Raw genomic sequence first — 14,279 nt, 5'->3', positions numbered from 1 at the left:
GTTGAAAAGTCGTTGTCGGCATCACAGACCATTCCGTCGAAGAACTCTTTTCTGCAATAGCGAAGGCTCACTTTCAAATAGAGCGATATTCATCTATAACCCTGTGGCGGTGCCCTGTCGAGGCACACAACACAAGATTACGATATGGCGTTTGGGATTACACGCTGTGGCATCCACTCCTTCCACGAAACTCTTGGCATCGATTCCGATAAGTTACGCTTCTACTGGGTTCTTCAATCTGATCTAGAGGATGCGCAACAAACGGCCTATCGCGTTGAGCTATCCACATCTAGTAACTTTGAGCATGCACTCTGGGACTCGGGTAAAGTCGATAGCGACCAGCAACGCAACGTACTTTGCGCACCTGACGGCGGTTTTCTATCAGCGTCGTTTCACTATTGGCGCGTAACCGTATGGGACCAAGATGAGCAGACCTCTCAAAGCTCACCGAACGAGTTCTTCACTGCGTATCCACGATCGAGCGGATTGTTACCTCCATACAGCATGAATCAGACCTACATGCCTCATACGAGCTTAATATTCCGCAGTTGGTTCGAGGACGAGCAGAACAGATGGAAGGGCGTATGGATCGGAGACAACGGCGATAAGCCTCTGTACATGCGTAAAGCTCTCCATCTCGCTCAAAAACCGTCCAGAGCGATTGTGTTTGCTTCTGGACTGGGTCATTTTAACTTCGTTTGTAATGGGGACCCGAAGGCGGCGCATGGCCACGTTTTGGATCCAGGATGGACGAACTACCACCGGACCGTGCAATTTGTCGCTTATGATGTTTCAGATATGTTGAAAGAGGGCGAGAACGTGCTGGGCGCTCATGTTGGCAACGGATTCTATGCTGGTGATCAAGGTGACGACCGGTTCTTCTGGCCGTGTTACGAGGACAACACGTATGTCAGGTACGGCAACGAATTATCCTTCTTCGCTGAGATACACCTCTTCTATGAAGACGGACGACGCGATACTATCACAACGGGCCCGGATTGGAGGTTGAGGAAGAGCGCAACCACGTTAGCGAACATATACTCGTCCGAGACCAAAGACCTGCGGGCATACCCAACGGGATGGGATACCCCCGGCTTTCGAGAAGATGGCCAGTGGAAGAACGCAACGCCTGTCACTGGCCCTCGCGGTAAATTAAAATACCAGAACCAGCCTCCTGTTGTCCTGCATGAGACCTTCGAACCCATCTCACAAAAACAGCTTGAGTCTAGCCTAGCAACGTTTGACTTCGGCCAGAACATGACAACTATGATAAAAATTGAAGTCAGTGGTCCCGCTGGCTCTGAAGTCATTGTCCGCTTCTCCGAAACTGTTGGCGATGATGGCAAGGTATTCATGCCAGATCCTCTATTCAAGCAGTTCGAACATGGCGTCTTTTGCAAGTTCACACTCGCGGGAAGTGGCGTCGAGATCTGGGAACCAGACTTTTGTTTCACCGCAGCACGATACATTCAAGTTGAGGGCGTCTCACTTGAGGAAGGCAAAAGTCTGCCAGTCGTGCATTCTCTCACCAGCCGGCATGTCTCATCAGCGGCAAGACGACTCGGATATGTCAAGACTGACAAGGAAGATGTCAACGCGCTGATAAAGATGTGCTATTGGTCGTTCGTCAGTAATCTGTTCAGCTATCATACCGACTGTCCGCAGATAGAGAAATTTGGCTGGCTGGAGGTAACGCACCTGCTCGCACCGTCTACCCAGTACATCCGGGATATGGAGTCGCTATACACTAAGATCCTTGATGATATCGTAGATGCCCAGGAGCCGAACGGCCTTTGCCCGACTATGGCTCCAGAGATACGTTACATGTGCGGTCCTTTACATGACACCATCACCTGGGGCGGCGCGGTGGCACTGCTACCGGAAATCTTACGCTTCTACTACGGCTCTACCCAAACGTTCGAGAAGCTGTTCGAACCATGCGTGCGGTACATGGAGTACATCCGTACGAAGGAGCGCGACGGTGGATTGGTTGAACACGGCCTCGGTGATTGGGGTCGTGACATCGCCTTCGGAAACAATCAAGCCAACATCGAGACCGCAATCTACTACCGCTGCCTGCGCAACATTCAACGCATGGCACACGAGTTGGGTAGGTCGGAGGATGAGAGGCGCTTCCGCGAATGGGCAGACCGTATCTACGCCGTGTACAACGAGCGCCTTCTTGTGACGGACAAAACGCTGCACCCCTACGCATTTTACACATCAAGAGACGAACCCGGAAAACAAGACCGCAACATGGTCGCCCAAGCTTTCGCGCTACAATTCGATCTCGTGCCGCGCGAACACGTTGCCGACGTGCAGCGCGCTTTCCTCGCCGACTGCGCAGACGCAGGAAACCGCATCCAAGCCGGCGAAATCGGGCTGAAATACTTGTGGAACACACTTGCGGACGTCGATCGTCCCGACATTGTTCTGGAGATGGCACGTCAGGAAGAGCATCCAAGCTACATGAGGTTCATCCGGCAAGGGGAAACCACGCTGAACGAATTCTGGCAAGACGCATGCCGGAGTAAAAGCCACGATATGTTGGGAACCATCTACGAATGGTTCTATAACGCTGTGTTGGGGCTGAAGCCGGAGACTGAGGCGTACAAGACGTGGACTGTAAAACCGCCGTTGAAGAGCGAGTTCAAACATGTGGAGGGAAGTGTGGAGTGTCCGTATGGGAAGATTGAGATTGAGTATGAGAGGGATGAAGAGGGATGTGATGTGAGGATGAAGGTTACGGTGCCGACTAGCACTACAGGTTTCCTGTTGCTACCAAGTGACTCCAGTTCCGTGTCCATTCGTCGAATACGAGAAGGAAGAACTGATGACGGAGCATCTGAGACAGGCTCGCGGATCGCCTTGAAAGCTGGACGTTACTATTTGCACCTGAACCCTTGAAACACGTAAGGAATTGGTAGAAACATCGCAGCCACGAAATCGATAAGATTAACGAGAAAAGCGACACACGCGGCACTGGTACATTCTTGGCGTTACCGTGAGCATGTTCTTCATGCCTTAGCGACTGACACATAAAGGGATAGTCTCAACCCTGGCTGAAAGCAATTCGGCCAATCAACAGTCTACTCAAGGCACAAATTGACTAAGATGTTTTTCAATTGTTCTAAAATATCATTGTGACCAGTCCTCGTGTGGTGCTTTATTCCAGTAGTGATGCTGATGTCTGGAAGTCGTTGGTGTCGTTCAACTAGGATACTGAGTTACAAGTGGACCCTGATGATCGAACAATTACGCACATCCAGCGCATGTAATTTCCAACCCTTCGGCAAATAATTTCCCTTATAACTGTCATGGCGGTAAACAATAATTCGCTCGCGCAGAGAGCACCCGGGCAGGCTCCAACGCCCATTGCTCCCATTCCCACCTTTCAAATCTGCCTACGTCGTAAGGTGTCTGCGCTAGCAATATTACGATACCGCCCCCACCACAATGAGCAGCCAGCATGGCGATCCCGAGTCTCGACAAAACGAAGACGACAACATTCCCTGCGGTTTCTTCCGCCGGCGCCTCAGTCGCCTCCATAACGTTCCCGTCGGCGTAAATCGCGAACAGAAACTCTCGCTCACGACCTCGCGCGGCCGCGTCTACATGCTGGATCAATTCACAGAGAACGTACCACAGCCCGTCAAGAACCATGCCATCGCTATTCTGTCAGAGTTTGTGGGCACCTTCCTCTTCCTGTTCATCGGCATCGTGGGAAACAGCGTCATGAACAACGATGCAGCGAAGAAAGAGCAGTTGGGGGGCGGATCGGTCACCGCGGATCCTGCTAAGGGTTTGTACATCGCGCTTGTGTGGGGGCTGAGTACTATCGTGAATGCGTGGGCTTTCTTTAGGATTAGTGGTGGGCTATTTAATCCGGCGGTTAGTGCGGCGATGATGATCATTCGGGCGGTGAGTTGGTTTTACTTCCTGGCTATGGTTAGAGGAAGAAGCACTTTGGGAAAACGGGAGTTGACTTGACGCTTTGTTTTAGGTCGACCCTGTGCGTGGAGTACTGTGCATCGTCACACAGATGGTGGCAAGCATTGTTGCTGCTGCTATTGCATATGGCTTGTTGCCGCCTGGGAGCTTACCGGCGACGGAGCTGGGAGAGCAGACAAGTATCACGCAAGGTGTGTTCATTGAGATGTTTCTGACGACGCAGGTACGTCGCAGCTTCTCCAAGGTGTGCCCATTTCTCTTCAACTAAACAACTTGCCACGCACCTAGGTCGTCCTCGCCATCTTCATGTTAGCAACGGAAAAGCACAAAGCAACATTCATCGCGCCTGTCGGTATTGGTTTAGCAGTGTTCGCTTGTGTGCTTGCGTAGGTCACCTCAGATGTCTTCCAGCGGTGTCCCCATTACACTAACCGCAATCACAGGGGTCAATCATATACCGGCGCGTCCCTCAATCCCGCACGCTCCTTCGCCATATGCGTAGTTCAAGGTTCATTCCCGGCCTACCACTGGATCTACTGGGTTGGGCCTGGTCTGGGAGCGCTGCTGGCTGTAGCGTTCTACCTACTGATCAGGAAGCTGGAGTACTGGACCGTTTCTCCTGATATCGATGAATACCAGAGTCACGTTGGGGAGCAAATTATCATGGTCAAGGACAGGGCTTGATCCGATATTTTTAATGTCAAGCCATTCCTCGTTCAACATCGCGTTCATCTATGTTCGCTGAACAGCATCTTGGGTATTCGGTACTGCAGCGATCTGACCCATAGGGATCGATAGATATTACATTTGACGAGCTGAATATATTGGAAGGACGAAGTACAGAAGTTCCAGGTATACAGTTACATGATAAGGTTTGTAACACGGTATAGATTACCGACTTACGTAGTTGCATCCGCGTCTTCTAATCCGCACCACTCCGCAATAAACAACGCAATGGCAGTAGTAACCCTTTGAATGCTACTCACACTTACGCGCTCGTCAAACCCATGTAAACTTTCACCAATCGGTCCATAACATAGCGCAGGTATCTTCTGGAACAGTGAGAAGATTCTTGTATCGAGGTATGCTGGCATTGTGATGCTTTCGAGATTGGTACCCGTTGCTTGCTTGTGTGCGACACCCAAGACATCCTCAGCCTGGCTGCCCGGTTCCAGGACATAACCTTCTGCAAAGAACCCGTTCCAGGTGATCTTGGGTGGTGCGTCGCGGAGAAAAGAGTCAGTAGTTGCCATCTTCTGAACGGCTTGTTCGATTTGAGCCGCAACGTCTTCGGCACGCACACCGGGGAAAAGCGCAACCCGGCAGTCAATCTTGCACCAAGCTGGGACCGAACTCGCCCAATCTCCACCCTCAATCATGGCCACATTAAGATTGATCGGATGCTCGAGCTCTTCGAAATGGAGTCTGCCCTTCTTCTGCTCATTCATCTCTTTCTCGAGCTCTTTCAAGCCACCCACAATCTTCCATATTGATTCGATCGCGTTTGATCCCTCGGTAGCCTTGAGGACGTGTACTGGCCGTCCAGCAACTGCGATCTGGAACCAGATGACTCCCACGTTGGCGCGCACCAACTGTTCGTTCGTCGGTTCTGGCACCAATACCGCATCCGCCGTGTAGCCTGCAATATGTGTGGCCATGGTGCCATTGCCAGTCGACTCTTCCTCCGGGACAGACTCGATGATGACTTTGGAAGCTGGTCTTTTGCCAATGCTGCGGAGCGCATCCAATGCGAACATATTAGCTACATTTCCAGCACGCATATCAGCACCGCCCCGACCGTACAGCCAGTCTCCCTCTACGATGCCAGAATATGGGTGGTGCGTCCAGAGTTCTTCCGGTCCGGTGGGCACGACGTCGATGTGGCCATTCAATATCAAACTCTTTCCGCCGGCTGCTGATGACTTTGGCTCGAGAACGCCTATCACCACCGGTGCTTTTGAATGCTTTGCGCTTATCTTACCGGCGCCTGGGTGTTTTGATAACGCATCTGGGTCCATGTTAAGCTTGGTAGTCGCGTAGCCCCGTGAGGTGTACTGGTTGAAAATTTCTTCTTGAATCGCTGTTTCCTCTCCTCGCTGGCCGCCATATTGGATCACTTTTTGAATGAATGCGAGCTCGTTGTTGAAGTTTTTGGCAACTGCGTCGGTGATGGACGCGGTGAGTTCTGGAGATAATGGCATGTTGTCCAAAAACGAATTCCTGTAACAAAGAACTGAGGGGGAATAGAATGCCAGAAGATAAGAAAGATGACCGGTGGAGCATACCAGTAGGCCTCGAGTATTTATCGGGGGAGAGCCCCCACTTATAGGTGTTTCCATTTGCGGCAGGTACAGCCGAGCTTGCCTAGGTAGCGCTTAGCTCCCAGAGCGGGGTACCGGTAGCTGTGCACTTTACTTTGTGTACGGCTATCGAACACTCACTACCATAGGTACTTACATCAGCGCCGTTACTGGTTGCAGTGATGAGGTCGTATTTGATTCTAAGTTCATGGTTCTCTATCCTAATTCAATCTGTTCGCGAGGTCTGTCTGCATTCATAATGCTTTCGCGGTACACAAGAAGATCCTCACTAACCCGATCTCAAAAGAATGTGTTACCCAACCCAACATCAAATCAGTTACCAATTTGGCTGTCCAAGATGGACAATTCATCGAACTTTTCGTCTTCGTCTATAATCATCAGTACAGGGAGTGATAATCGTACACTCCGTTGCTAGCCGCTGAGGATGTAGCTTTCACAAACAGGACCGTAATCGAGCCTTTGCCAGCAGACATTGCATCTTAAAAGCGTTTTCTGGGTAGGCCATCCGACGGTTGGCAATCGCGCGTGTTCGACGATAAACGATAAGAAGATAGATAAGCACTGACAAGGGTGAATAGATTAAAACTACATACAAGTTGTAACCGTAGCTTCGATCATGCCAACATGGTCCGAGTTCACGTTATCGTATTGCCTTTTCGGCTGATGATCGACTCCTCATACTTTGAAGTTTGATCAAATATGTTATTGAACTTGGAGATCATGCAAGCAGCTACAAGCGAGCCGAGAACTAGTGGGGTAGATGCTAATAACCATTCCGAGCTTCGGTGTATTTATACCGATAGTATTCTCACGAATGGTCTGCACCGACGAGCTTAGCTTTGTCACCTGTAAACCCCTCATGCGAGCGTTTTATTCGCCTATGGCACGAATGTGTGCTGTCGTCGCTCTGTTCATTGCCTTCCCCGGGACATCTTGCGAACCAGCTTCTGTCATCCCAAGAACCGACGTATCCGCATGTCGTTTACCCGCTACCTCAGATGTCTATCTCAGTGCTGGACATGGTTTCCCCGAATACCTCTCTTGCGTTTCTAGCATAGGCACTATGAAAGCATTCATGCTCTTCGTGGATTTCGCAGATCAACCTGCCGGTAATGACACCACACAAGGCCTGTACGACTTCTTCTTTCCAAACGCCAGCACCTGGTACGAGACCTCGTCGTATGGCAAGCTCTCGATCGATGCCGAAGCAGACATATCTCAATTCCACCGTATGCCCTTGAACGCGAGCGACTACGCGTGGAACCGCGGTATCACCTACGAACAACACGAAGCATATATCCAAGATGCGCTCGCCTCCTACGTGAATACAATTGGCGAAGCTCCTCCACCGGTCGACGTTTTGTACGTCGTCGCAACTCGCAATGCACCCAACATTACCTATTCTCCAACTTTCATGGGGAATGTGACGACGCGCAACGGTACTTTTGTGGCGAAGAAAGCAGTCACGGTCGGCTACGATGCATACGCAAAATGGGGTTTCAAGCTCATCAATCATGAGACGGGGCATGTGATGTGTCTTCCGGACTATTACCCCGCATCTGGCGCGGTGGGATTGTATGTGGGCGACTTTAGCATTATGGGAAACATCAACGCTGTCTATCCTGACTACTTCGCGTGGGATAAATGGAGACTAGGATGGTTGGACGACTCCCAGGTCGAATGCGTTCAATATGAAAATGGAACTACGTCCACGCATACGATATTCCCGCTTGAGAGCAAGGATGAAGAGGCGAAGTTAGTGGTTTTGAAAAGAAACGAGACACAAGCGATGGTACTGGAGGTCCGGTCGAAAGGCGGTAACGATGATAAGGGAGGAGAGCCTGGCGTCGTGGTCTACACAGTCGACACGACGGTAGAGACACTGCAAGGGCCAATCCGGGTATTGTCTAATGGGACACTAACAAGCGAGTTGGAAGTTCCAAGTTGGGGCGTAAAGATCTCAGTCGTGGGCAAAGATGATGATGCGTACACAGTGAAGATCGCGACTGCATCAGGATCTGGAGCAGTGAACGCCGTGCACAGTGCTGTCGAATCAGAGAACATACCGCTCCTCAGCTCTTAAAGCTCGAACTCTTATGATGGCACGGATTATTGGCTATGAATCAGCTATCGCTCCCTCAGGCAGAAACCTCTTCCCCGTCGCAATAGCCAGCGCCCTTGCCTTTGCAGCGCTGTCCAAACACAGCTTCTCCCACTCCTCAAGCGTACTCTCACCTCTCAAGACCTTCGCAAGTTCCATCGCCTGGAACGCATGCTCATTCGTCGCACCGCCCGCATGAGGTCGACACTGTGACATAGCGTCCCCGGCAAGTATGACCTTTCCATCGCAGAATACTGCCTTTGTGTTAGGGAAATCTCTGATGGCCGAGACATAGAGCTGATGCGACTTGTCCATAAGCTCGGCGTAAAACCAACATGCCTGTTCCTTGACGCGACTGGAAGCTTCCTGCCAGACCTGAGGTTGGATTTTGCCACTCGGGATCGCGTTGCGGTGAAGCTTGCCATCGGTATCAGTCATCGTCTGTTGAAACCGAGGGGAGTCCTCGGCAAGAATATCATAGAAAGCCCAGAAGAGGTCAAATCTATGCCGAGGATCTTGTTTCCCTTCTGTAAGTTCCGCGGGGACGAAATAACTGCGCACTGTAAGTTTAAGGCCACGGGCTGTGGTAAGCAGAGGACTGACGAGAGCATGTATCCATTTCGTAGCTTTTGGATGACAGTTTTGCCTTGCAATGCTTCTTTCGTTTCTTCGCTGACGAGCTGGTCGGAAATGCGCCCACGCCAAAGGCTATATCCAGCGTAGGCAGGCGATTCGGGTTGCCAGACCTTTCTGCGAATGCTGGAATTGGCGCCATCGGCAGCGATGACGAGATCGGCGCGCAGAACACCTTCGCTGCCTGTGCCAAGGTCTCGGTAACTGACCGATACTCCAGCGTTTTCCTCACGCACATCGGTGACTTCAACGTGCGTCTTGTAGACCGCAGCTGCCAAGTCCGGGTCATCGTCCAGCAAGGCATTCTTGAGCATATCATACATGGTCCTCCAATTAGTCATGCGCATGGTGTATGGAAGTGGCACTTTAGCCGAGAGTTGCGCATTCTCATCCCAGATCTCTATGTCAGTGAGTACGATCCCATAGTCGTCAGGTCTCTTAACGTAAGTTTCCATGAAGGTATGCACGTTGGGACCCACGCCGAGGCCTGCGGCCTCACTGATAAGTTTGGAAGGGTGACTCCGCTCGAGGACCTGGACTTTGTATCCTTCTCTTCGGAGTACGATCGCGTTCATGAGTCCGCTCAGGGAACCACCGACCTATGTTACACTTAGATGGTGTGTTGTGATAGTTGTTCTGGATGTACTTACGATGACTGCCTCTTTCTTTGTGCCATCCATGTTGATACCTTGAGAAAATTGTTGTAGAGAGTTTGAGTTTACGCAATGTGACTGAGAGCTGACACAGGCAGGCTTCCGCGTTACATATTTGTATGCTGTCTTGCGGGTCGTGCCGCAATGATCTCACTGCTGTACGAGTACCGGATCGTCCCCGTACGTGTGCTGGCCTAGAAAGCTTAAGCTTTGCTAGGGTTCCGATGACCTCGCTCTCCCTGCAGTGTCATTGTAGTACATCTGGTAAGAGTTTTGGTTCATCCCCGTACACAATTGCCATACGTGAATTCAGTACTAACTCATGGATAAGAATGGGGCACAATGTTGCGAATGCGAAACAATTCCAGGGCCACCAGTCTGAGGAAGCCAAACCAGGTAGCAGCTCGCCCCATAAGCACCGTGCCGCCGAGATGCCGCGAGTCACGTGATCCTTTCACGGCCCCAGGGTCTGTAATTGGCTTAAAAAGTAGGTGCTGTGATGAAGAAAACATCGGTAATACAGGCCGCCTCAAATATCGCATCGTTAATATGACTAGCTTTGGCCTCACACCCGACGGGCAAATAAGCGCTAAAGAAGAGTGCTTACCACATGCACAAGAGTGACAAGGTAAGCCCTACTCATACCCAATTCGACCTACCTGCATTTGGGCCCCATAAACTCTCAGTGCCAACCACTAGAGATACTCAGTCCAGTGCCCTTGAGCAAAATGCAAGCGCATATCCTCCTTTTCCACCCACCATTTGCCCGCCCCTAGTCACCCGATCTTCTCCGCCCACTGCGCATCCGACCTATCCGCCCCATTAACAGGCCTCAAATCATCTGCCTGCGGCGCCCTATGCTCTGCCCACTCTGCGAACGCAAAAGTCACCAGTATCTTGCCATCAGAGTACCCTTTTCCATCATGGACTGAGCACCACAGCCGTGAAGCCTCGGCCGGCCAGCCCGTCGTGGGATCCAAGATGCTCTCTTCGATCTCAATGACGCGGTTGGCGACGGCGATGTGAGTGTCTACATCCCAGAGGCCTTCGCGCGGGGGGTTCGTCTTTAGGAGGGCGACGGCTTCGCGGCGGACGAGCGGGTGGCGGCAGCGGGTTGCGACGTAGTGGAGGGGAGGGATGACCGAGATTTCGAAGGTAAAGTGGGCGCCTGAGATGCTGTCAACATGTCGAACAGACCTGGATAGCTAAGGCCAGCTCACCTGGTCTGACAGTATTCTTTGAGCCGGCGCCTTTCAACGCGACCGCGTTCTTTCTCGAAAGGCCCTTTCGCGTACCTGATGATACGGGGAGAGGTGGAGTAGCAATACCCATAGAGTCGATAACAATTTTCGCATTGTGATTTATAGCTTTGAAGTACTCCAGATGAGCATCGAGATTACTTTGCCTCAAACTCATGGCACAGTCAATGAGGATGTACGTTGAGTAATACCCTAGCTTCAGCGACGCCGCCATAATCTCTTCTTCGTGCGTCAAGAAAGCCGCCAATTCCAGCTTCTGCAGTGCTCTGTGCCACGAGCGATGGGCCTCGAGGAGCTGTGATTGCCTCGCAAAATCGTCCGGTGTGAGCGGCGCTTTTACGAAGATTTTGGTGGCCATTGTGCGTGCGAAGAGGGCTGAAGCGTTGCGGAGCTGGAAGCTAACCATTTGGAGTTCGTAGAAGGTTGAGAAGGGTACGTCGTAAGAGGAGGGATCTGGAGTAGGGATTTCGAAAAGGTCCTCTATAGGGGCTCCGAAGAGCATGGCGGGGGTGATATTGCGCATAAACATAGGTATAAGAGTATCTTGAAGAAGGCCATTGGAGCCAGAGAACTTCACTGTATCCGATTTGGAGACTGTTGGTGGTGGCGTGCGGGGACGGAGACCTAGTGGGTACACTGTTAGCTTCTGCAAAGAATCTTCTCGGATTACATACCGTGTGTTCTTATGATAGGCAGCTCAGATAAAATCTTGAGACCGCTATGTAGATGCGTGAATGCGGTCATGAAGTTTCCTCTTAGGAACTCGATGCAGACGAACAATAAGCATCCCACAAGGCCCACTTCAACAGTACATGATTGTTCGGCCAACCGCTCGACGAGTGACCCGACGGCTTTACTGTAATGAATACTGAGGGTTTTGTCTTGTTGTGTTAGTCTTGCATGGGCATGTTTTAGGTTTCCTGGTTCTGTCTTCGCAAGGTACCCTAACGCAACTAGTGCGTGACGAATGGAGGGCTCTGAACGGGCCATTTGAAGGACTGTTCTAGACCAGAAGCCATTGTCAAAACGATTGGAAAGGGTCTTTATGGCACAATGGTAGTAAAACTCCAGATACAGTAAGCCATCTTCAGGCCATGTTGGGGTGACCGGCTATACCTTATGAGCATTTTGTATTGAATAGCGTGGTGTTTTTGCAATGAAGAACTCACAGTATCTTGAAGGGGCGAAGCTGCGCCGGGCGAAAGACGCTTTGATCCTGTTGTCCCACTTTCAAGGTAGCCGTCACACAGGCGTCTTGTGCTAGTACATCTATCGAGATCAGTAAGTGTTTATAGTATCAAAGATGTATTGCGATCTGTTCGATTGGCTGGGGGTGTGGATGAACACAGAATGCCGTTAATCGCACCGACCATAAGCATACCTAAGACACGCAGGCTTGGTTTCATCACATTTGATTCGCCGAGCTCTGCTTGAAATTAGTCATCTGCAGACCACCGCCTAGGCAGAGGAAGGAGGTGGCCTGATTGACATACTTGCAGGTCAAGCAGCCCGTCCTGACCTTAGAACCGTATCTCCGCGTTCTTTTGAGACTTTGAAACTCCAGGATCAGGGTATGAGGAGGCATTGTTATCGAGTGGATCTACAACGGTGTGGATCCGCGCGAATCTTCGCAACCGCAACGTCTAGAACGCTTCGATCTATTGTTGGTTGCTGCCTCAGCGTGCCAGATACGGAAAGCGCACCACGCGGTTAATGGTCAGTTGCTAAGCGAAAGCGGAATATGTTCGTCGAGATTCGCACTATATGCAGGTCGGTAGTTGCATACTGGGACTGAGGAATGTGATGGGTCTCTGAGGAGAGCAATGCCTTGGCCCCAGAACAGCTTCCCTGAAGCTAGACCATATTTGTCATCCGCGGGTTTGACGCTCGATGCCGACGAATCGTAGGTCGAAGCGAACGAATATCAATGGATCCTATTCGCTGAGGCCTAGCGCAAATTTCATAAGCGTCCTTCGTACATTTCCTCTTTCGGGTTCGCGTATCGGAGCCCTCAGTAATCTCATTTGGTGCCTGCGGGTTTTGAAAACAGTGTAGGGAACCACTTAGTAGTACATTGATCGGTACTTTGTGCGCTAAGCCATATGTAGTGATGTACGACTTTCTTCGCTTATCTAGAATGTATGTAGAAATGTGCGAGTGTACTAGCTTCATTGAGCGAGCAATACTTCTCTGAGTGTATTCTCATCGAGTTGAGAGCATACGATTACGACGGGTCTTGCGAAACTCGGTGCTGGGAGAGACTATAAATGATGTCGCCATCGAAACAAGCCGACTAAGCATACTTCACCTGTATTCCCGTCCTGCCGCCTACTTGCCTTGCTCTGATCAGGTCAATGAAGTCTCAAGAACTCGAGGAAACATCTAACAGCTTTGTAAAGTGTACAATCCGTATATGTCTGCACCGAGAGGACGGAATTCTCACTGACTGCACACTAGTGATCCCAATTACCGAATCGCCTTACCTGGTAATTCCATCATATTGCCCTTCCAAACAAAACAATGGCACCTCTACCCTGGACCCAAGCAAATCAGACGTCCGATGTCGATTCACATACTACCACCATGAGTCCCTTCAACCCTCACACTGTCCTCATGCACATCTACCCCCGCGACAGAGCCGATAACATGGGCTACGCCATTCACCCTACAGCCATCGTGTTCCTCGTTCTTCTTGGCACTGCCTTTGCTGTAGCCATGTGCTATGGCATGGATCGGGTGTCAGGCTTCCGCGGCAGACCCCACGACTCACCGAGGTATATGAGTGTTGAACAAGCAAGGTACATGGGAGAAGTGCGAATGCGGAATGTGGAAACGCTACAGGAGGAGTCGAGGCGATACTATGGTTTGGGGAAGGGAAAGAGGCCTGTTCAGGTGTAGGTGGCTATAGCGAACGATCAGATTCTGCTCATGAATCGCAGCTAGTACATCGCCTTTAGAAGGTCAGACTCTGATATGTTCGCCTGATAGACTTACTTGGACAGGTCGCTAAGCTATCTTCAAATAATTCTTCTTCTATACCACTCTATTGAGTCTTCGTTTCGCACTGATCGTTTTATCCAATGCAGCAACTAGTAAGAACCCTATCTCATGACTCTCGGGAGTCACACACATCCTCTCTTCGTTTCTGGCGTCACTTTGATAGTACTCGGGGGCTAAAAGAGACTCTCCAAATGGACATTTCTCGATGCACAGGTCAATACTGGACTGTTCTGAAACCGTGGAAGGGTGTCATCATTGCCTGAGGATACTTGAAAAGCGCCAACACAAGTATCTGGACAAATGATAGGATGTTGTTCTTAAGCCATCGCTATTCGAAGGATGATAGCAAGGGTGGCCGAAA

General features: G+C 50.8%; 6 protein-coding genes across 6 annotated transcripts; 3 read left to right on the top strand and 3 right to left on the bottom strand.

Moving 5' to 3' along the window:
* Window positions 1-144: 144 nt before the first annotated feature.
* Window positions 145-2,907, top strand: N0V89_004927 (uncharacterized protein; the record flags this gene model as incomplete). The annotated part of the gene is made up of 1 exon (XM_056213708.1): window positions 145-2,907. The coding sequence occupies one exon, from the start codon at window positions 145-147 to the stop codon at window positions 2,905-2,907; it is 2,763 nt and encodes a 920-aa protein (XP_056070975.1).
* A 549-nt stretch (window positions 2,908-3,456) lies between these two features.
* AQY1_4 (Aquaporin-1) lies at window positions 3,457-4,635 on the top strand (the record flags this gene model as incomplete). The annotated part of the gene is made up of 4 exons (XM_056213707.1): window positions 3,457-3,921; window positions 4,004-4,174; window positions 4,240-4,337; window positions 4,395-4,635. The coding sequence occupies 4 exons, from the start codon at window positions 3,457-3,459 to the stop codon at window positions 4,633-4,635; spliced, it is 975 nt and encodes a 324-aa protein (XP_056070974.1).
* Window positions 4,636-4,850: 215 nt separating this feature from the next.
* On the bottom strand, window positions 4,851-6,398 carry N0V89_004925 (uncharacterized protein; the record flags this gene model as incomplete). Its single annotated transcript, XM_056213706.1, has 3 exons — window positions 4,851-6,171; window positions 6,237-6,244; window positions 6,393-6,398. The coding sequence occupies 3 exons, from the start codon at window positions 6,396-6,398 to the stop codon at window positions 4,851-4,853; spliced, it is 1,335 nt and encodes a 444-aa protein (XP_056070973.1).
* Window positions 6,399-7,335: 937 nt separating this feature from the next.
* On the top strand, window positions 7,336-8,355 carry N0V89_004924 (uncharacterized protein; the record flags this gene model as incomplete). Its single annotated transcript, XM_056213705.1, has 1 exon — window positions 7,336-8,355. One exon carries the CDS (start codon window positions 7,336-7,338, stop codon window positions 8,353-8,355), a length of 1,020 nt encoding a protein of 339 aa, XP_056070972.1.
* Window positions 8,356-8,388: 33 nt separating this feature from the next.
* On the bottom strand, window positions 8,389-9,686 carry N0V89_004923 (uncharacterized protein; the record flags this gene model as incomplete). The annotated part of the gene is made up of 3 exons (XM_056213704.1): window positions 8,389-8,926; window positions 8,977-9,605; window positions 9,657-9,686. The coding sequence occupies 3 exons, from the start codon at window positions 9,684-9,686 to the stop codon at window positions 8,389-8,391; spliced, it is 1,197 nt and encodes a 398-aa protein (XP_056070971.1).
* Window positions 9,687-10,435: 749 nt separating this feature from the next.
* On the bottom strand, window positions 10,436-11,420 carry N0V89_004922 (uncharacterized protein; the record flags this gene model as incomplete). The annotated part of the gene is made up of 2 exons (XM_056213703.1): window positions 10,436-10,827; window positions 10,880-11,420. The coding sequence occupies 2 exons, from the start codon at window positions 11,418-11,420 to the stop codon at window positions 10,436-10,438; spliced, it is 933 nt and encodes a 310-aa protein (XP_056070970.1).
* Between the last annotated feature and the right edge of the window lie 2,859 nt (window positions 11,421-14,279).

This window comes from Didymosphaeria variabile (assembly GCF_027946475.1).
Source record: "Didymosphaeria variabile strain IMI 356815 chromosome Unknown scaffold_4, whole genome shotgun sequence".
NCBI classification, from domain to species: Eukaryota; Fungi; Ascomycota; class Dothideomycetes; order Pleosporales; family Didymosphaeriaceae; genus Didymosphaeria; species Didymosphaeria variabile.
The sequence above is the reverse complement of the archived record's forward strand: the minus strand, read 5'-3'. Positions and strand labels throughout refer to the sequence as shown.